Source organism: Apis florea, unplaced genomic scaffold, assembly GCF_048593485.1.
Source record: "Apis florea isolate Af1SG1 unplaced genomic scaffold, ASM4859348v1 contig_37_pilon, whole genome shotgun sequence".
Taxonomy (NCBI): Eukaryota; Metazoa; Arthropoda; class Insecta; order Hymenoptera; family Apidae; genus Apis; species Apis florea.
Genome location: NW_028256861.1, coordinates 2,769,664 through 2,794,410, shown reverse-complemented (window position 1 = coordinate 2,794,410; position 24,747 = coordinate 2,769,664). Strand labels below are relative to the sequence as shown.

At 21.5% G+C, this 24,747-nt stretch overlaps 1 protein-coding gene, 1 long non-coding RNA gene and 1 other non-coding gene across 5 annotated transcripts in view; 1 reads left to right on the top strand and 2 right to left on the bottom strand.

The window, feature by feature from the left end:
* LOC100867557 (adhesion G protein-coupled receptor E3) overlaps window positions 1–24,747 on the bottom strand; it is a 139,017-nt gene that overhangs the window by 28,845 nt on the left and 85,425 nt on the right. For all 3 annotated transcript variants that reach the window (XM_086916103.1, XM_012495455.3, XM_086916105.1), the window contains exon 3: window positions 19,464–19,569. In XM_086916103.1, coding sequence (XP_086772229.1) covers window positions 19,464–19,569 — 106 coding nt within the window. The remainder of the gene's footprint in view (window positions 1–19,463; window positions 19,570–24,747) is intronic.
* TRNAI-AAU (transfer RNA isoleucine (anticodon AAU)) lies at window positions 1,310–1,383 on the top strand. The gene has a single exon. It is a non-coding gene; the product is annotated as a tRNA-Ile (tRNA).
* Window positions 17,684–18,570, bottom strand: LOC147656293 (uncharacterized). The gene is made up of 2 exons (XR_015294800.1): window positions 18,144–18,570; window positions 17,684–18,025 (listed from the first exon to the last, which is right to left on the bottom strand). It is a non-coding gene; the product is annotated as an uncharacterized LOC147656293 (long non-coding RNA).

Sequence of the window (24,747 nt, the reverse complement as noted above, 5' to 3'; positions counted from 1 at the left end):
TAGATAATTAGTTTGAATGTTTGTGTTAAATATATGTTTCCTTCATTAGTTAACATAAATTCTGAGCAATCAATATTAATAAATAAACAATGCGTGAAATTAGAATATTGTAACATCAGAACATGTGGATATTTGCAAAATTCAAATATTTATATATAAATATATGTATAAATAAAATATAAATATTTGATGAATAAATCAATGTTTCTTAACAAATATAACACGATGTATCAATGTGTCAGAAGATATTTCAAATATACATGAATATTATAAAAATATTATTAAAATATTATTAAACATTTAATATTTACAAAATATTTAATATTCGTTAATATTTATAATTAATTTAAATAATTAATATATATGAAGAAAATTATTAAAAAAAAAAAAAGAAAAAAGAAATTTATATGAATTTCATTTATATAAATTTTAATAATAGACTTTTTATTTATGAAATTTTAATTATGAACAATTTGAATAATATTTTAATTTATGATATAATATTATAATATAAGTAAAAATTATATTTCATATCTTTATTAACAAATGAAAAATTAATTAAGCATTAAACAATTATAAATAAATGTATTTATAAATATTTTATTCATTTTTATGTTTTTATATGCTGTAAATATATTTTATATAAAGATATTAATATGTTTATGAAATATATAATATATAATAAGTTTTTAAAATATCGATTCTAAACATCAAAACAAATATAAAAGTTATATAAAAATGCTAATTGATGTTTATTTATATATTATATTAAATTGATAATTTTTGATATAATTCAATTTTTAAATAGTTTTTAAATAAATTCGAGAAGATATTATAAAATTTTTCTTGAAAATATTAGCAGATTCAAAAAAGTATCATCAAAAATTAGAAGGATACTAAAATTGAAAGTATAAAAAAATTATGATTACGATTATAATTACGTATCAAAGTTTTTTCATTCTGAGAAATCTTGGATAGCTATAATCTATTTTAATATATTATAAATATATAAATGGATACTCTAGATGTAATTACGTAAATATAACTTTTATGTTAAAAGACATAAATTATTACATTTAATTTCTCTTATATTTAATATTATTTGCACAATTTCTCTTATATTTAATTAAATGCATTTCTGTTATTCTTAAGATTACAAAGATTTAAATATTAAAAAATGCTTAATTTTATTTTTACAATAACTGTTTGTTGTTCATAACATAATATCTAATGAAAGAAAAAGTAAAAAAATAAAAGATTAATGAAAAAATGATTTTCTTTAGTTACACTAGGTGTCGCAAAGAAGCGTGGCCCATTAGCTCAGTTGGTTAGAGCGTCGTGCTAATAACGCGAAGGTCGTGGGTTCGATCCCCCCATGGGCCAAATTATTTTTTTCTTTTCTGTTTTAATTTTGTTGTTGAGATTGTTGATTGCATTACAATAAAGTCAACAATATTGAGCTACTATTCAACGCAGTCGTCATCAGGATAAAATGACAAAAAAGAAAGGCATCAATAAACAAACGACTTAATGTTAAGCGTTAGCGCAAGGCTGAACTATATCAAATTACACAACCGTAAGAATAAAACATATCGTTAGCCGATGATTCAATATACTGACGTATTGTAAATATGATTTTTCATCATCCACCAAATTTAACGCTTATTTCAAAAACTCATTATTACCATCTCTTATCTCTCATCGACATAACACAGTTTTTCTTTTTTCCACATAAGTATTATTCTTCTCTCTTATAATACATCACTCATACAAGTAGTGATGAAACCCCGTACACATCATTATTCACATTATTCACATATAATAAATATCAAATAAAATATGATATATTCATTCGGATAATTTTGAAAGTTTTTTTGTAAATAGTTATTCTTTTTCAATCAATGTAAATATTTTTAGAAATAAACATATTATAAATAAAAAAAGTTAGTTAAGTAAGTTAGACTGTTACATTAATAACATGAAGGTTCGATTCCTCCATTATTTTTTTCTTTTGTTCTTTCTTCTACTTTTAGTTTCAGGATTGTAGGTGGCGCAATGCATTCAAGTTATCAAAAATATATGTAATCTGTATACTATGATATTTGATATTGATTTGATAAATTTTTTTTATAAATATTCAAAAAAAATTACATATGTATATATGTTAATTAAAAATTTGAATTATAATGTGATGTAATTTTTTCTCACATTTATTAATTATTAACACAGCATATATATACACATAAATGTATTTTTATTTTTTGAAATATTTCTTGATTATATTAGTATAATTTTTTTTTCTTACAAAAACAAAAAAATATATGTTCCTATTATTAAATTTTTTATAATTCAATTTTTTTTATCTAAAAAAAAATGATAGAGCCTTGAAACATTTTGCTTAATAAGCATTCTGAAATGAGAAAATTACTGTACTGTACAAATTATTATAAATAAAATTCTTACCAAAAGAATAACATAAAAATAAAATGCTTTTTTAAATTTTAATATGAAATAATATAATTAAAAAGTTGTATATTAATTATGATAATTGAGAATTAACAGTTGACAAACCAAAATTTTTTTATCAATTAATCTTAAAAAAATTTGGATTTAATAAGATTTGATTCTCAAATTTTTCAACTAATAAATATATGGAAAAATAAAAATTAATCTACTTTAATATTAAATTCAGAATACGTTTCCTATTAAATTTTTGTATGTGTCAAAAATACAACCACTATTAATATTCTTTCTTCGAAACTAGAAGAAGACATGTATTTGCATTCTTTAAGCAAATATGGTTGATAAAACAAGATAAGTTTCACCTCGGTTGCTCGTAAATAATGCATGTTTCCGGATAAAGTTTTCAGATATACTCGAAAAACTTGATAAATTTTTAAACCACGCTTGTACGTCCTTCCAAACTTTTTTGTATATATACTTTGTATAACTTTTTTTCTTTCCCTTTATCCTCTTTTAATCTACGAAATTGAACTATTTGAATGGATTGTTTCGTTTAAATTTTATCAATTTAGCATATAAATTTGTTTTTTCTCTTTCAGATCTTTTGATCGAAAAACTAAAAAAGTTAAATGGAAAGAATAATGTGAAACGTTCTTGAAATCATAGGATGAAAATTGATGATTTATCTTCCATGGAAGCTCTAATTTATTGGTATACTGTGAATTTTTATGCAATATGTAATATATATAAATTTTTAAATAATATTTATACATGTAGTTAATGTATTTATACATTTTTAGATACCTCTGAAAAATCAATTTTAAAAGGCAAAACAAAAATAAAAATATCGGATAAGGTTTACTTATTAAAAATTTATTATAAATTTGATGAAGTGAAATGGAAATAATGAAATAGCTTTACGTTTCATTCTATTTCTGTTTCATTTCATTTAACTTATTATAATTTAACATTTTGACTATTGAAGCGATACTAGCTCCACGTGACTATTAATTACTAACAGTATATCATATTTATTTAATTATCGTTTGTGCATTGTATTGATTATTTATTATCCGTATTTATAAGATGATTTATAATGATAAAAATATATTTTGTTAATATTTAATAATTTTTTTTAATAATGTTAATAAATTAGTTTCATATTGTATATTAACTTGTTTATTTTGACTTTTAGAATCAAGCTTTTAAAGATATCTCATGAATATAATAATACTGATATATATATAAGAAAATATTTTAATTTACAGATTATTAATTTAATTTATGTTATCTTTTATCATAAGATATGTTTTTCTTTCTCATTTCCTACTCAACGAAATCAGGAAAAATGATACTGATAAATCTCAGAATATTTACCTCCTCGAAACTAATATATTGCAGTGCTGATCCTGCAACTGTTATCTGAGATATTACTGTAAGTCATTTTGAAAGAATAAAATAATGGAAAATTCCAGGAAGATGAAATTAATATTAAGATAGACTGTAGGCTATATAAGAAAATCGTAAAACATCATTGAAATATAATCCACCACAATTGCTTTTTTTTTGCAAAAAAAAGCAAATCATGAAACTTCGTGGAAAATATAAAAAAAACTGGTATGTAATAAAAAAAAGAAGAAAAAAACTTTTATACGATATTTTAATATAAATGAAGTTCATATAAAAAGAATTTCATTTCTTCTACATAAAAAAAAATATAAAAAAATATAAATATTTTTATGCAAAAGTTATAGATTCATAAAAGAAACATATAATGAGAATCTTTATTTATAAAAACTTTATAAAACTTTATCAAAAATATATTTTAAATTTTTAGAATACCTAATCGTTTCAAGTAAAATATAATTAATAATTCAATTTAATTAATTTCTACTAAATTTATGATATTATCAGGTTAATAAAAATATTATAGATAAGAAGAAAATTTAATTTTATTATATATAAGTTGTAAGATTTGGAATGTGTACATATTGTAATATATACATTTATTTATTTTATAGAACAAAATAATCTTGATAATAATCTTAAAAAATAATTCTATTATTATTGTTATAATAATGATAATTCTATTTAATTAAATATTTTCTCAATCATTTTTCAGATTTATATTATTTTCTATAAATGTTCTAATATTTTTTGGAAAAAACCTATACATTGTCATGATCAATGGCATGTCAAATTCGAAAATTCATATTTCGAAATTGACATGTGCGAGGTACATATGATGACTTTTAGATAGGATTTTGAAAACTACGAGAATATATAATAACAAATGTAGATGTTTTTTTCAAAAGTTAAACGAAATCTTCACAGGATCATCGTAAGGTCAAATGTAAATCGACATCATATATTTCTTTTGGAAGCCTATGAACTTTCTCTAAAATATTTTTCTGTGTCACCCATATTTTTGAGATACATATTTTCTGTAAAATCTTGCAGAAATCAGTGCTAAATATATTTTATGCAAGAAATATTGCAGATAATTATCAAAACAATTTTGTTCATATAAAATAATATTTGAAAATTTATTGACAATAATAAATATATAGAAAAATATTTACTTACAATAATTTTTATACATGTCAAAACTTAAATTAATTATTTCAAATATTATTTTTGTGATTATTATATTATTCAACATTAACAGACATTTCTTATTGATTTTAATGTGCTAAATATGAATATATTTTTTTCTAGAATTGACAATTTTTGAAAAAATCTATTTTAAAAAGAGAAAACAATTTTTCAACTTTGAAATTATTCTATGCTTTTGCAATGATATTAATTAAATCTAAATTTTATTAATTTTTACTACATTTAAGTTATTATATTAACAAAAGTTTCTTCTGTTATTTCGAATATAACCTCCAAAATAAAATGATATAAATAATTATGAAATTATAAACAGCTAAATATATTTAAATAATGATAAAAGTTAAAAGAACGTCCAAAAAACATTTTTGTTGATAATCTTCAATTTATTTCAATTTATTTCAATTTATTTATTCAAAATAACGATCTAGAAGAAAATCTAATCATATTATATGATAGAAACGAGAAAAGAATCGAGAAGCTACAAAATCATTTTTATTATCAGTATAAAAGCAAAATAGTTTGAAAATGTACGATGATATAGCGGTATGATACTCAATAATAGTGGTCGCCTCGCTTGCTACACAAGAAAATTTGCTGCATTGAATAGGAGATTTTCTCTTTAGAATTTCTAGTTTTTGAAAAAAATTGGAAAATATCTGCAAAAATAAATATGTTTTCATCCAACGTTTAACTTTGATCATTATTTAAATATCTTTAGATGTTAATAATCTAATAAGCATTTTGTTCAAAACAATCTATAGAATGATTTCATGTCAAAAATTTCTGTGAAATTTTTATGGAAACATTATCAATAGAAACTTTTTTTATTCTTAACAGAATAGATATTTTAGAATTTGTATAATAAAAATATTATGAAAAAAAGTTGTAAGATTTTATTTTTTATTAGAAAAAATTTTTTAGTTTTTGTACCAAATTAGATTTCAATTTTATTTAATAAATAAAACATATTATTAATATGTTTTATTATATTACATATTACACTTTTTTTAATATTGATGAACAAAATATTTTTAAATATTTTCAATAGACTTTTAATATTAGTTTAATATAAAATTTTTTATTATAAGTTCTGAAACTTTTAATTTTTAAGAATTTTTTTATTTGTTTCAATCAAACCTTATAATGTAAGAAGTTTTTTTATAAAAGTTTCACAATTCATAATTAGAAATGAAAAAGTTTGGTAACTGTTTCAAATCCTAAAAGAAAATATTTATTTCAATTCCTTATTTCAAATCCATGAAAAAATATATAATTTAAATATCTGCTTATTACATGCTTGTAAAAATTAAATAATTATTTAAAATAATACTTTTTTAAGATTACTTTTTTTAAAGATTTTTTATTATAAATAAATAATATTATTTCAAATAATATTATTTAAAATTATTAGGAAAATATTTCTAATTCTTATTTCAAACAAGATTTAATTAAGATTACTAGAAATCTTCTTAAATATAATAAGATCATATCATAGCTAATATCTTTTTAAAAAGCTATTTGAATAAAAAATAATAACATTTATGTATATTTTTAACCTATAATATATAATATATTATAATTTCAAAATTATAATTTCAAAAGATTTATTATTTCAATTATATTAATTTATGCAATTTATATTTTCAGAAATTTAATTAAAAGGTTTTGCAATGAATAAAATATATAGTAATTCAATCAAATAATTGATATTGGATTGAAAAAATATAATGGATATAATATTAATTCTAAAATTAAATTATTTTTTTCTACATATAATTGCTTTTATATTGTCTTGTAAAAGAAACATTTTTACAGTTTGTTTATCAAGTTTGCATATTATTTGTTTAATTCTTTACAATAATTTGTAATTATAATAATTTGATTTTACATTCAAATTTTACAATACAAAATTCTTTGTAACTGAAATTGCATTTCTAAAATAACAGATTTAATATTCTAAATGATGTAATTAATAGTAAATTATATTGTTTAAATATATATAATCGTAATTTATTATTAATATATAACTTATTCATAATAGACGAATTTTGCAACAATAGCTTGTTAGAAAATTTAACAGAGTTGTTATCGTAATGCAATTGCAAAATGTTAAATCAAAAATGAAATAACGATCCCGTAGAGAACTTAAATCGTTTAGCTAATTCAACTGTTTGCCCTAATTTCATATGAAACAGTGTAGCAATGAATTAAAGATAACGTAAAATACATATATGGTATAACATTTATGAACAAAGATAAGAGAGATAAATCGAACGAGAAAGAAAATAAATAAATGCGAAGGAAATAAAAAAAAAAGCAAAAAGAATGGAGTAGAGATGTAATTATCGATAAAATTATCGATAAATATTGATATCAGAATGTTATCGATTGTCGATATATCGATATTATAGTTAAAGCGAACAGAAGCGAATGAAGTAGACCGCGTTTTAATCCTAATAAAGTCACACAGAATATATTTACGTTTATTTGAATTTATTATAGATATTATAACATATTAATATTACATAATTGAAATTGTAATTTTGTTATGTATAATTTTATTCTTCTATCAAATAATTTATGTATGTATATATTTTAGATTATATACATATATAGGTTATAAATATATCACATATAATCATCTTGGAAAATAAGTTAATTCCTTTTGAATGATTGAGGTTCACAAATTTTACAATAGTTTAACGAATAAAAAATTGTTGAGAAAATATTATATGGAATGATGAGTCTATGTTTGAAATATTAAATGATGATAGATTAACACTTATTCATTTATGAAGAAAAATAAAAAAAATTTTTAAAAAGGATTCGATCGTAATTTCGAAATGTTTCAATATTCGAAAATAATCAATTTAGTAATTCACGGTGAAATAACAGCAATTAAATATATAAAAATATTGAAAGAAATAAAGAATATATTCAATTCTACAGGCAAAAATTTGAAAATTTTATTTTTTAATAAGATAATTTTAAATATAAAACTAAAATTATTATGAAATTTTTTGAAGTTTTAATTTCATTTATTATTATTATAATCGATATCTTATATTTTGTATTTTTTTATCAGAATCTGTTCATACATATAAGCATATTCATTATCATCATTAGCAACACATTGAAATTATTTTGGTTAATATTACACTTACGTATTGTTATTTTTAACAGATTTGTTAGAATTGTTAGAATTTTATCAATAAAAAGTTCTTTGACACAGATTTCTTTACACACAGCTAAGATTTTTTTTTTTACTGATATACAACACCTGGCGTCGATGTCACAAAGAGTAAAGACACAAAAAGAAAACTGTGTAATAATGCTACACTTGCATACAAAGTTACTCAATAGATGGCGTGAGCGTTACAATTATGTTAAATAATAGCTCGTAAGAATTGAATATTTTTATATCGGAGATTCAAGTGAAAAATTAATATCTTTAATATAAATTCAAATAAAAAACAAGACGATATGTAATATGTGATAGCTTCATATAGAAAGAAATAAGTGTTAAATGATTTTCTTACAATTGATACATTGCATTTTCTTGTGTTACTATATATCTTAACAATATTTTAAATTATCTTAATATATCATTAAGAATCAATAAAATATCGATAATTTATAGATAATTTTTAAAGATATATTATTTTTTAAACTTTCACATTTGCACGTACAAAGTGAAATTGTCTAATAGTATATATAAATATATATAAGTATATCTGTCTCTTTCTAATTCGTTCAAGTTCGGTTAAATTCGTTCGAACTCGTATAGTGCAATCAAGTTTAAGTGTAACGTTGCAAATTTAAGTGCGTATATTATAATTTTTGTTTGATACAAATCTGCATCTTTAATAATTTTTCTTTTTTTGTTTCCATGAAAAAGTTCGTGTGTTACGAAAAGTGTGTTCTTCAACTCCACCCTTACACGATATCTATTTTCTTTTATTTGTTTACCTTAACGTAATCGATAGTCGCATCTCAAGAGTATAACAGTGTCGACAAGAAAGGTTAATATGAATGTTACAATATAAAGTTATGAAATGTATTCATGTTTTTTATATTCAGTGATCTTTTCATCAATATTCACGGTATATATAAACGGTTTTTTCATAAAATGAAATTTTCTTAATATGTCCTCAATTAAACTGTATATATACAGTTTAATTTGACTAGAATCTCATTCAGTTTAATATCGAAGATCGAGAGTGCGCGCGTGAAATGAAAGACAGATAATCGACATCCTTCATGGGTCAGGTCAATCGTAGGTCTCGATTGGTTAGAAGTACCTAATTACTCGTTCAACCTTTATCGATTTGCTCTTCGTCTAAAAATTTCCTTTAATCGTTGGCATCGAGAAGAAATCAATGAAGAAGCATAGTATCTGGTACCTTTTATTATTATGCATAATATATAACGTGATAAAAAAAAGAGTTCATTACTCTTAGCGTAAATAGTACGCTAAATGGAAAAAAAAAAATTCTAATAAAAATGAATTTTTCTACCTAGATACAATCTTGTGAAATATTTATATTTTTTGATAATGAAGTTTTTAAATTAAATATTATTTGTAATTAGATTATAATATGAATTATATAGATTATAATAAGAATTATTTTTACATCATATTTTTAATACCATAAAAATAACGAACTATATTTTGAATATTTTATGCTTTCCTGCATATCATATGTAATCTGTAGATCTTTTTTAAATTTTGCATAAATATATAAATATTTGCAATCTGATAAATTCATTTATATTGAATTTGCAATGATATATTTAAATTTAAAATAATATGTAATATATATCTGATTTCTTTCTAAATTTTATTTCTAATTTGTTCAAAATTTTTACTTTATATTCATACTAACTCATAATATTCATAATATATTTGTATCTACTATGAAATTACTACATTTATTTTTTTTTTTTTTATGTCAGTACTAGTCACTACTATAAGCTAGATATAGTCAATTCGTACAGCTTTTTACAATATTGTTTCGCAGTTTTTCCACTAGATGTTACTAGAGTTAAATTATCAACATTTAAGTATTTTGATTTTCGAAAATAATTAAAATAAAAATTTTTTTTATAAAAATAAAGCATTATCTAATATATTTTATTTAGTTTTATATGTAATTTGTTTTAAGCATCGTTAAAAATTATTCTTATTAAATTATAATTATAAATTCTTATTAATAATGCAATCTATATTGTATTCCTATTTTTTAAAATTTTTCTTTAAATTATTCTTTTAAAGAAATTTATTCTTTAAAAGAATTTATAATATTAGAACATTTCAAATTTTATGTTCTAATATTTTTTTTTTCTGATTTTCTGTTAACAAAAAAAAAAATATTTTTGATATTTCATTTTATTTTTTCCTCTATCTACCTAATTATCTTTTCTGAATCGAATATGGTTAATATTTTTTAATTACAGTTATTTTCATTTCGGTTTAATACCGACTGAGCTCGTTATTCAAAGTACGGATGAAAGAATAATTGGAATTTTTTTTCTTTTTAATCTCCGCTCTTTGCAATTCGTGGACCGAGGATTATAAACTTTTTCAACGTCTATAAAAAAAATATATCGCAAATCGTGCGTATATAATAAAATCTTTGTAAATTTGTAATCAATTTTTTTCGTACTCACAAAGTATTCTTTTCTTTCGTAAAAAAGAGAGAATCAGTACGTATCGTCAAATCCGAGTTCTTCTCGAACGTTGTTTTTCATCGACGCGATACCAGTTTGCACGATCGAGTAATTAAACGATAATACTCGCGAGAATTAACTAGAAATTTTTCGATGCCGATTGGTTTACGAGATGTTCCCTTAACATAGAAATGTAACTAGATACTACATATAAAGCTAGTTAAATTAGAAACTATTTTTGCATTTTGCATTTGGTAGCATTTTGTTAGGGAATTGAAGGATTTGCAACAAAAAAGCAACTTTATTTTTCATACACAGAATATATTAGTAATAGTGTATAAGCTGTTTTTAATTGTTAATATAGAAATAATTATATTTTTTGATATTATTTAATAACAGAGTTTTACAAGTGTGTTTTTAAATAATGAATTTTCCAATTCGAAATTTTAATGTGATATTCTTATGCATTTTTATTAAAAATTGGGAATATTGAGATTCATTTTATACAGTTAAATACAGTTCATTTAAAGTCATTTAAATACAGTTGAAACTCGAGAATAACTAAGATTATAATTTTCTTTTACTCCATAAAAATCTTTGTAAATCAAAATATAAATTTCTTATAAGTCGATTAATTTGCATACATTACATTTTTAACTCTATAACTTTTATCATCAGTGACTTTAAAATTTAAAGTGATTATAATTTCAAATTATCAATAACTGATAATTCTTATATTGTTTTTTCTTTCAATTGTTATAATTGTTCCAATTATTCAAACGATAAAAGATTTTCATAAATTTTTCTTTCCTTGAATCTTTGCAATTGAAAAAGTTTTAATTATCGTACAATCTTTCTATGTCAAATTTTCTTTTGTTAGACATCTTTTATGGAAAACTTCGATGAATCGAAATCTATATAACTTGAAGATTTCGACTCTTGAGATTCTAATTATCGAGATTCTATTATAATTATAAGATGTCATTCAATATATATACTCCATATTTTCTCTATCATTAATCTCATGTATTTTATTATACAGAAAAATAATTAATTTATTGAATTATTTATTTAAAAAATCTAATAATTTTTTATTCCTTTAATTTTAAATTTTATATTGAAGCAAGATGTCATTTTTTTTTTTTAGAAATAATATCAATTAGTGATTAATCAAAATGAAATAGAATAAGAGAAAATTTATTGTAAGTACATGTTAAGTCACGTGATAAGTGTTGGCATTAAAAATTCTATCGTCTGTTTGAAACTACAAAAGAGTACTTTATTATGAACATTTATCATTTAAACTCATAGTCACTGTATTAATGGGAAAAGGATTATTATTATTATTATTATATAAGACAGAGATCAAATTTAAATTAGTTGATAAAATTTGTATAAACATAATCTAGTTTTCTTTTGATTAAATTTTATATATTTTAATTTAATCTTTTTAAGATACATACTTTTAAAATAAAAAAAATTATATAGAAATTTTATTTTAATAAAATACGCAAAAATAAAATTATTTCAGTTGGTAAATATGTAAAATACAAAATGATCAAAATTAAAAAATAAATTAATTGAATGTTTAATTATGATGATAATTAAATTTTTAATTTGTAATTATTTAAATATGAAGTAGGATATTAACAATTCCACTTTCTTACATCTTTTAATTCACTATGCTTAAAAAAAAAAAATGGATCACTTCATTACATTTTCAATTATATCACAATTTATATCATATTTTTTAGTATTAAAACAAAAAGAAACAAAATTAGAGAGGTAAAATTATCTGTAACCTTAAATAGTAATTTCATTTTAATAAAAAGTATAAAGAAAAATTTTAATGTTTTACTTCTTGAAAACTAAGTTTTGAATCTTCTTGCACAATAATTTAATACAATTAATAATATTTCTTGTAATTTGACAAGTTATAAATTCCAATTTATAAAATATTTTTTATCAATTTTAAGTACATTGAATAATAATTCATTAGATGACTTGAAATTAAAATTTAAATATAAAACTGTAAAATGTAAAAGTAAAAAATTTATTTGTAAAACTTGTTATTGTAAAATTTTGTTGCTATTATTAGAATAATTTATAAAATTTTACTAATAATTAACAAAATTAAATAATGTATAAAAATATGAAACAAAATTTTTCAATATTATCAAAATAATATTATAAAATTTCGATAATAACATAAATTGAATTGTAACAAAAACTTTAGCGACATTATTGAAATAAAATATTTTATTAAAATAAAATTTTTATCCATAATTTTTAATAAATTAATTCAAAATGCATAATTACAACGAATAAATTATAAAAATATATTTTCCATGTATTATGCGCAAGATAGCAAAGATAAAAGAGAAATATACCAGGCACGTAACGTTAAAAGGAAGCTTTTACATTACAATTAGGGTGTATAACAAGTTCGTTTGCGAGGACGATTAAAAAGATTTTGTTGTCTGTTTGGAATTACAAAAGAATGCTTTGTTATAAATTTTTATCATACGGATAATGGCAAAAAATATTATGCTTAAATGGATCAATTGATAGCAATTATACAAGAAAAATGGCCATTTTTCGCTTCATTCAAGTGATTTTTCACTACGATAAACACATTAACAACATTGAAATATAAGAGCAAGATTTATGACTTTTAATAATAAAAAAAAAAATTACCTTTCACAGTAATATTTTAGATTAAAATGAAAATTTGATCGACAAATTTTTTAAAATGTCATAAATCATTTAAAAATTTAATCTTTTCATTTAAATAATTATAATAGATCAATAAACCAATTCATTGTCATGTTAGACAAAATTTGGATTTTACTTTTCTTATTTATAGTTTTTTTTTATTTATAGTACTGTTGAAATATTCAATTAATATATAAAAAATATCTATTCACGAATATTTCATTATTTAAGATATAAACAAACAATATGATTAAATTAAGGATCATGAAAATGAATAAGTCAAATATTTATAACGGTTCATAAAAGGTAATGAAGTATATAAGGATATTAAAATATTTATAAAATTTTTTAGAGAATCAATTCTAGAGAATGAAACAAACACAAAAGTTAATATACAAAAATATTGTTTGAAGCTTATTTAAGTTAATAAGCAATAATATAAAATAACTTCATCTCCCTCTATTTCCATCTTGTTTCATCATTCTTTAAACGTAAACACAAATTGTAACTTAATACTATGATGACTAGCGACACTAGCGCTGTATAAACACTCTATCATATACTTATATAGATATACATACATTTACTTATTATTTCTTTAATCATTTCTTTAATCATTTATTATATCTTTACTTTTTTAAATATTAAAATTATTTTTTTTTAAATATGTCATAAAAATGTATTTTATTCATTTTTAATATCAAAATTGAAATTATCTATTATTTATTTAGTTATTTAATTTATCTTTAAAACTGTCTCACGAATATTTAATATCTTGTACATTTGTTTTATCATCGTATCGATATTTCTTCTAATTTTTTCTATGGAAGAAAAATATGGAACACACTCATTTACGTTGTTTATCCAAAATATGCAACAAAACGCACGCAAGTAAGGAAAATATGTATTTGCATGAAAATCCCCAGTTTCTAACAATCTTTTTTTCTTTTTTTATCCGATATATTTACAACACGACTTCGATGTTCACTCTACACTCTGCTCAGTGAAATAATTACGATGCTGCTTGAGAGTTCTCGTTCGAAAATGTGATTCCAAACGAATGTGGTAAATCCGCTTTGCTTGCTCGGATTAAATTCAACGAATTTCGTTTGCATTAGCTTCGAGTTAGATTCGGGTCAACTTTTGCCTCGAATCTCGATTGGATCTGGGATCGTTTGCCGTGTTCGGCATTCGAAAGAAGAATAGAAGTTTTAACAGAGGCGAAAGCTAAAGAATCGTCGAATGTAGAAGTAAGTGCAAGTAATACCAAAAAGGAAAGGAAATTTGTAATTTTTTAAATGTTTTTTAAATTCTTAAAGATATTTTAAAATAATCTGATTCATTTAATCTGTTCGTTTTAATCTTTTTTTTTTTTTTTTTTTTACATATAATGTATTTAGTTTTTTAAATTAGAATTATTCCAAGTAAAAAAAAAAAAAAAAAAAAAATTAAAAATCTATCGAAGAACTCTTCACTATAGAATCTTTTTTAATGTTAAGAGCAAAAAATTTGAAGCATTGATAATATTTTACTCGACTATCATTGTTTTGAGAGTAATTGTAACGATGTCTTTAATCTTATAACATGAAGAGGTTAAAAAAGGATGGAAAAGAAAATGACAAAATTTTAAATTAAATACAATTTAATTTTTTGAAATTAAATTTCTTAGATTTTTCAGTTTTGAAACACTGGATAGGATTTAGTTTTAATTAAAAGGCAGCATAAATATTGTATATAATTTAGGATGGAACGGAAAAGTTAAAATTAAAATTGTATGATTATTTTCTATTAATGAGAAAAGTTTATTTTTAATTTTAATCAGCTTTAATATGAAGATAGTTTCGATAAAATTAATTTTTATCGTGGACAATAAATTTTAATAAATTTTTAATTATACCTTTTGCATTTATCTGTCTTTAATTCAAATTCTTATCATGTTATTAAGTAGATATATTGTAATTTTTATTTTCTTTACTTTTATGTTATAAATTCATATTTTAAAACGAATATGAAAAACGATATTTATAGATAAATATGTAAATTAAAAATACTTGTGAAATGATAGTTATTTTTAATTTATTTCAAATCTTTTAGTCTTATCGTGTTCTCGAAATAGTAGAAAAATTCATTAGAATTGGCAACAATATTTGCTTAGGAATATTAGGATACGAAGATTGGCAGGAAACAGGAGATAATCGGGAAGAACCATAAAGACATGATCAATCATAATGCAAGTCCAATTAATAGAAAATGGAATTATGATATGAACTTTCATATTTTAAATCATTAGTTATAAATTAAAATCAACAAAATCAATACTGAAATAAAAAAAAGCTATTCTTTTCTTAAATATTTATAAATATGAATTATAATATAAATAATTTTCATAAATGATCTACAGTTTCTTGTTTGTAAACTTGTAAAATTCTATTAATAGAATAGAAAAAGAATAAAAAAAAAAAGGATATTTTGTATTGTATTGTAATTTATAATAATTATTACACTAGTTTTAATTATTATAATTTTAAAAGTAATATTTCGTGTAATATAATGTTACTATCACTTTTTTTCTTTTCTATCTACGAATATTAATTAAAATTTCTGGATTCATGGCATTCCATGGCTTATATTAAAATGGCAATCAAGATTTTATTTATAACATGGACCATGAAATTTTTTTTTAAAAAGTTTTCACATTACAAGTTTTGATGAGAACATTGATTAAAAAAAATTTCTTAATAATAGAAATTCTAGTTTGATAAGAATTTATGAAATATAAAAATAAAGATTTTTTTTTTTTTACAGAAACACATATTTCATCCATTTATATTAAAAAAGGTTCTCCATCATCATAAATACAAATATTGAAATATTCTTAAATATTATTTAAGAATAGAGAAAAATATTAAATAATAATTTATAATGTTTCTTATTCACGTATTATGATATTTTATTTGTTAAATAAAGTTATTTATCTTTTAATAATTTGATAATTTTATTTATCTCAGAGAATTTTATTTTATTTTCTAACAAATATTCTGAAACAACTTATAGAAATTTATTTACAAAAACAAATATTATTTATCAATATTAAAAATGTTTTTCATTATTATAACAAATATCAATACATATATTTGATAACTTGATAAATATATTTATTTAATTAAATGTGAAACTTATATTGAATGAATAATATTATTAGTAATAATATTAACAATATTACATCATATCTATCATAAACACATAAATGATATGATATATATTTTTAAATAAAATTAGTATTTTATTTATTTTATGAAATCTTTTTCAATAAATATTTTAAAATAATTTGTTTCCACAATACTTTTGTTAAATAGATTATAAAATATCTGTTCCATTTTTTAAATAATCTTTTAATTATAATGCTCATTTTCATAAAAATTCCATAGTTACATTTATGAAAATGTTGATGTTATAAAATGAAAAATTTGAATAGAATCTTTTTAAAAGTGAAAAAAAAAAAAAATCTATTTATTTGGATCTAATAGAAATCTGATTTCGTAGTTCAAGTTTCTCGAAATTCTCGATATTTTAAAAAATCTCTCTCGCATTTTTAATCAATAGTGAGTTATTTCCAGGAAACAAATTTTCAATTCAATTTGAAATGATTTTAAATTCTCCTAGATTGCTAATTCTTCGATTTATTAAAATCGAAACATATTTTCATTTTGTTATAAACTTTAAAATATACCATTTATTAAACGTGAGCTTCAGAATATCCTATTATAAATCAAGGGATTAAATTCTTTAGATGCTCTCCAATATAACGATAAATTAACGACTTAATCTACATCAAATATAATTTATGTATATTGTGTACACGTATACTAAATCTTAGAAATATATTTTCTTTACGATTAAGATCGAATCACAACGCAGTATTTAATCATTCATTATTAATTTCTTTCGTTCTTTTTCTTACATTACTTATATAAAAGTTAAATAAAGTTATGTAAAATGTTATTATATTCATGGAAAATCTTTGTAGATTTAATTTTAAATATGAAAATAAACGTAAAAGTTTGGTATATAAAAATGATGATCAAGGCTTATTTATTAAATTATAAACAATTTAAGTTTGCATTAAATGAAATTCCATGTTCATACATAAAAATAACGAAAACAGAGATTCAGTGGAACAAGAATTTATAAACAAAGAAACATTAATGAAAAATAATGGTTGTCGTGAAAGTTCATTATAATTTTTTATTTTAATTATTATAAATGACTATGACAAACATTTAGTTTAAATTAATTTTAAGAATTAACAAAATATATATTTTTTTAATATTTTTTATGTGAAAAAATGTAATATCGAATATTTGAAAAAGTAAAGAAAGTAATAAATTGACTGCTAATAGTTAATAATTAATAATCATTGATATTTTTAAAGATTTCACTATTATCTATATATTATATATAGATTAAATATCTTTTACTTTTTGTATTCCCAACATTTTATTTTTTCACATTCAAAAAGTCTTGGACTTAAAAGAAGCAGAAACATTTTATGAACTCTGGTCTGGAAACAATAGTATACATATATTTACAATTACAGGCAAAGCTGGAGATAAGAAAGAAAAAAATAAGTATAGGTGTGCGAATAGACACACACACACATATACACATGTATAACCTACACTAACTCGAGACATCATCAAACTGCCAACCTCTTTCGCGCTACACGCTACTACTCTCCTAATGACATGGCTATGTTTTTTCAACCGAAAGAGAAAAATATTTTTGCGAGAAAGCAAAAGAAACAGAGAGGCGCATAATAGTTGTTTCTGGCAGAAGTCGCCTGTCCTTTGCGGTGCTGTTTTCATTAGAGAGCTTAGCAACTGAGAAGTCACACGTTGAACAGAATCCCGTGGCTTTTGTTTGACTCTAGAGTATTGCCACGATGATTCCAGGCTACGTGCACTCGCGAGACCGCTTTTAACCATTTAGAATTCCCTCCCTTGCCATGCAATGACATTCCCTCTGCGACTTGCCCGATTTCTATTCACTTTTCCTCCAACCGAGTTCTCGGACGTTACGTGTAAACGTCTTTCTCTTTTTTCTTTCTTTCTTTTTTTTTTTTTTTTTTTTTTATTTCCCTAAAAGAAAAAGCTTCGTGCTCTCTCGGTAATCTATCCATCGCCTCGAACCGTTTTCTTTTCTCGTTCGATTTCTTTTTTCCCTTTTTTACCGAGAGACGGTAAATCTGCGCTAATTAACCTGACACGCGTGACGGATAAAAACCTCTTTACAATTTACACGAGAATAGTTTTACGTTGTTGAGAAAAAGATGATGATATGGCTGAGTATATTTTTTTATTAAAATATAATTCGTGATTTAAATTAATACGACAAAAATAGTTTTGGACGAAATTTATTTGAACTAATTATTTTTAAATTATTAATCATTATTCGGTACGTATAATGTTTTTTTAATCGATATTATGTTTTTTATTTGGCCAAGTGCGTAATTGAAGAATTAATTATTTGAAAACAATAAAGTTTATTCGTTAATTGATAATTTATTTTTCAATTAACATTCAGAATAAATAATTAATTAATATTACTTTTGTAACTTTTATTTTTATAAATTATATATATATATAAATAATATATAATGATAATAATTGTACACAGTAATAATATAACTATTTGAAACGTTGCATATTTAATAAGAGTTAATTTCAATAAAAAAATATAAATAATAAATAACTTCATAAAGCGACAAACAAATCGTTTTATTACAAGTAAATCGATATACTTTTCGTGTGAAATATTTTATAAATTATACATGATATTTATTAAAAATTATTTTAAAAATTATTTTAAAATTGTATAAAAAATCACTTATGTAATGCCAAATCTTCGAATAGATCTAGTTATATCTAACAAGGAGCAAAAGTTAAAAAAGGGAGAAGAGGAAGAAAATTCTTCCTTTGGAAAAAGCTGTCGAAACTTACCTGAACGCCACCCACTCCAACTATGAAGAGTAGTTGAACCATGAAGAGAGCTGCCAAGAGATTCATAAGGGTCGTGCCCGCCAGGCTTCTCAAATCCGAGAATAAGCTGAAACACGAGAGAACTTTTGTCTATAAAAATCAAATAGCACACATATTAAACGTATAGTAACGTGATAAATATTATTACAGGTAAAAAACATAGTAAGAGGAATTAGATTATGAGTTATTCGTAATTTTTGAAATTGATGATATATGATGATATATTTATGGAAAATTGGAATTGTACAAAATGCATATGATGTACAAAAAATATTGAATAATAGTATAACAATAGTATAATGTAATAGTAATAGTATTAGTATCATAACAATAATTATAATAATATTAAGAAATTAATTAATAATAGGAAATAATTTAAATAATTTATTTCGTGGAATGTTAACTAAATCATTTAATTAATTATATATGAAATATTTATGTTATTTTAAAAATAAATTGTTTCTTGAATAGTTTTATAATAAATGTAATTTGAAAATTGCTTAAAATAATCAGATTTGATATATGTTAAAGAAAGGAGCAGATCTCTATTTTAATTCCATTTATTTAATTTTTTATATATTTCTTATATATTTGTATATTTTAATTTGCATCCATATCTATTATATCTATGATTATGAGACAATATACATCACAGTCTCATAATAGTGATGAGATCAAAGAGTTGAAGAGATGAATGATATTTTGTTTGTTTGAAAAAAGAAAAAGAAAATTAAACAATTATTTTAATTTACATCATTAAAGAGATCAATTATTTCATTATTATAATACATAATATAGTAGTAGAACATTTTCATTTTCAAAAAAATCAAATCTATAGAGTCTAAATTTAGAATAAATTATATAATTTCTTCAGAATTGTATGATTCTATCATTATTTCTATGATATTATTTTTAGGTTTCAAACTTATTTTTGAAGTTAAAAAGTTTTTTTTTAAATGCTTCGAAATAAAATCCTAAAAAAAAAAAAAAAATAAATTCTTTATATATTTATAGACTATAATGGAAAATGTATTATTCATATCTGTAATAAAATATTTACGTAATAGAACGTAATATAATGGGTGTTCGCATAAACAAAAATGCATATTGCATTATTCTTTAAAAAAATTAAAAAGTATAATGTACTATTTTCTTGCAAAATATAAAATGATAATATAATTTGCAAAATATTTGGAGAAACTTTCAGTTTAAAACATGAAAAAAAAAAAAAAAATAATCGCTTTCATACGATACGTGTCTCATTCATACCAACTATCTTCTAAAAAAGACACTGTTGTACAGATAATTTGCATTCCTTCGCCGTCGGACAGGATGGCAAACAAAGAAACGTAAAATACAATTTACGAGAAAATTCCTGTCAAAGGAACTCTTTCTCCTTCCTTCTCTTCGTTTCTTTTTGTTTTCGTTATATTACGTGTTTTGTTCGATTCGTGCGAAACATCCATAAAAAGAGAAACGAAACAGTCGTAAGGTGGACGAGATAGGAATTCGATAGGGATAATCCTGGTGAAAAATATAGTGTAAATGAGACGAGATAGAAATAAACTATACCATTGATTTTGAATTTTTTTAAATTGGATATACATGTACTAAACTGTCTAATTTTCTTTCTGATAAATATTTTTAAAACTTTTTTATTTGATATTTTGTAAAAAAAAAAAAAAAGTACACAAAAATTGTTCATTAATTTTTGTCCAATTTAATATAAAAAAAAAAATAATATCGTGAAACAATATTGTAGAAATATAACTGTCCATTATTATCGATTAATTGATATATATCGATATAACGATATGTCGATAATATCGTTAAGATAAAGAGAAGTTATTGAGGGAGAATATTAATTAATAAATAAATCGGTTAAAATTTATTTCTCTTTCTTAAAATTTATTACAAACGATTACGATGACTTGTGTATATATTTCCATTACACTCTTCTTTTTATCTTGAAAAAAAAAAAATACTGATTGAAAATCTCTAGAATAAGATATTTATATAAAAAACGTTCATAAATACAATAAAATTATTTGTTTTAATCTGTCTATTTATTTATTTATATCTAAGATTGAAACAAAAGAATTTATTTTATATATGCATATAAATTTTTTATAAATAATTTTAATAATTTGAAAGATATATAAACAGATACAAAAATGTGCACGTATACGAACAAAGGATTTGTATAAATGAGTTCGTGTAGTAATTCGTAAAGTGTAAATAATTCATAAATCAAATAACTGGATTGGTCAAGGTGAAACTGTTTACACTCTTGCCCTATCTTTTTTTTTTTTTTTATTTGTTCAGAACAGCAAAATGGTCGGCAAGCGGCCAAATAGGGCACAAGTTTTATGAAATATTATTATTTTTCTTTTACTGGAAACATAAAACGATGGATACATAGAGATAGAAAGCTGGAACACATTTATGGATACATTAATCGCGATGAAGCATATTATTTTTAGTTATGAAAAAATTGTCAAGAATATAATGTAATGGATAAACGAAAATCAGATCGAAGATCAGAGTTTAATTACATTTTAATCATTATTATGATCGATTATTGAGAGTAATCGTAATCTCTTCACAGAGACTAATCTAATAATATTGTGTAATACTTATATGATACATAACATACATATATAATACAGATATAGCAAATGCTTGATATTATCGACCAATCGGTTAATAATGGATTCAATAATTGATCGGGATGATGTTATTCCAATCTAACAACAGTAAAAATAGTTAATACCTAGTTTAAAAGGAATATTTTTTTAATTTAGTTAACAATTATAATTGATAAAAGCTTTTATTTTCAATTTCTGATGATAGATTATTTTTATATGTAACAATAATTAATAATTATTCTAAAGATACATGGTATATTATTTTTAAATTATCAAAATGTTTAATAAATATTAAAGTATATAAGCAATTTGTTTTACATATCAAAATAATGTAAATAGTAAGTATATACATATTTTTATACTATTATTATTATTATTATGATAACAAATTAATCACTGATTTAATCATAATTTAAAGCATAATTATCTTATGAGTATTGAACTGATTACAATTATGATTAATTTTCTTAATCATTAATTAATAATTATTGACTATTTAATAATTACTGAATAATTATGATTAACATCATGATTTTGCATTATTGATATATCAAAATTAACAATAAAATAAAATCAATATTTTATTGTAATACCAAAAAAAAAAAAAAAGATTATACTTTCATTAAATAAAATATAATTTTTCAGACGTATCGTGTTTGTAATATAAATATTGTATCAAATAATATATATATATATATATATATAATATGTATCAATTTCACACAACGAAAACAAATGTACATACGAGCAACATATGTGAATGGCGGGCACGTTTTCAAGTTTTTAATACATTGAATCGAATTTGCGGTGAGATCGAGCGTCAAGTTACTTCAATTCAATGCCGAGAAGAAAAGTTCGATGGAAAGAGATGAACAGTGTTTGCGAATGTTCGTCCACAGAACGAAAGAAAGGAAAAGTAACGAAATTGAATTCCAGAGACGGAGGATGAAGTAAGGAGGAAACAACGGAAGGTTATTGAAGAAGAAAGTTTGACGAAAACTAGAAATACGGTTTCCGTGTTCTTCTTTCCAACTTGATATCGAATTGCTATCTTATACCTAATCTCACCGAGACTTTCTTATTAAATCTTCGATTCGAATCTTCGATTTAATCTTAAAAGCATCGTGTCTTTTTTAAAAATTTTTTTTTTGGTCCGAAGAGAAATTCACGCTAAAAAATTTTTTGTGGATTTCATTTATTATTTTTATTATTTATTTTTATTATTTTTCTATAATTTTTGTATTTCATTTTTTATCTCCACGATCACGATGCTTGCCTAAATTCTAATGACCGACTTGCCAATTATTGATTTATAAACTTTCTCTTTTTCTATTTACTTTCATTATTATATTTATTCTCTTTTCTTGTCGAGGAGTTCGAGCTTAAGATAATTTCTTGGAAGTTACTACCTGCTCCATAGGAATTTCAATTTCGTTAATTTACTTAAATTTAGACAAGCATTACTGTGATGAGAGTAAGAGAAACGTAAACTATGTGACTGTAATGAGAGTAAGAATAAAATTGAAAAGCGAAAGGAAAAAGAGAAAGTAAGAGAGAAAAAGAAAGAAATATTAAGTTGTTGGACTCTGAATTCTTTATCTCACAATTTTTTTTTAACCTTACTTTATAATAAAAAATATATCTTATGATAAAGAAAAAAAATGGAATTTTCGATTTTTTCATATAAGGAATCTTAGATTAGAATCATAAATAAAAATTAGAGAAACAACTTTAAGAAATTTCATATAAACATTAAAAATTATTTTTGAGAAATCTTAAATCGGTTGGTTATATTTTTTTGTAAATAGAAACAAAAAAAAAAAAGAATAAGAAAAAAAGAAAGATAGATTTTTAACTGAGGAATGTTTTTTTATCGCTAAAAAATAAATTTTTTACCATGACTAATGATTACATATTTTATTTATATAAAGATTCATTATAAATTATAGGTTAATTTGAATTTATATTTCACGCTAATTTTTTCTTAGTTTTTAAAATGTTAATCAATATATTAAAACTGAATTATGAATTTCTAAATATTACACGTTAAAATATGCATAATACGTGCAGAAATTGTTAGTTTCTAATTTTTAATCGTTAATTATCTATTATATTTATACAAAGATATATGGAACGTTAAAATATGCAAAATTTATGCAAAATAAGGGTAATTGCAGAATGTTTTATTTAACAAATGTGAAAATTTAAAATATATTTATTATTTATGGAGATAATATTCTGCAATTTTATTCTTATTGCAGATAAAATGGTCAAATCCTTAATATAAGAGTTTTGACACTAATAAATTTATTGAAAATAATATTAATTAAAATTCACTACATTTGGTTCATCGAAAAGAATTAAAATTATTATAATTAACTGTTACTTCTAATAATTATTTAGTTTGTACTAATGAAAAAATTATTTGTTTCTTTAATACAATTTTTTTGAAAGTTTTATTAAAGTTATCAGCAATTTATTATGAATTTCAAATTTAAATATAAAAAGACAATCAAATGATATTAAAATATAAATATAATAATACATAATTAATATTAGTAATAATTCTTAAATTAATATAAATAGTAAATATAATA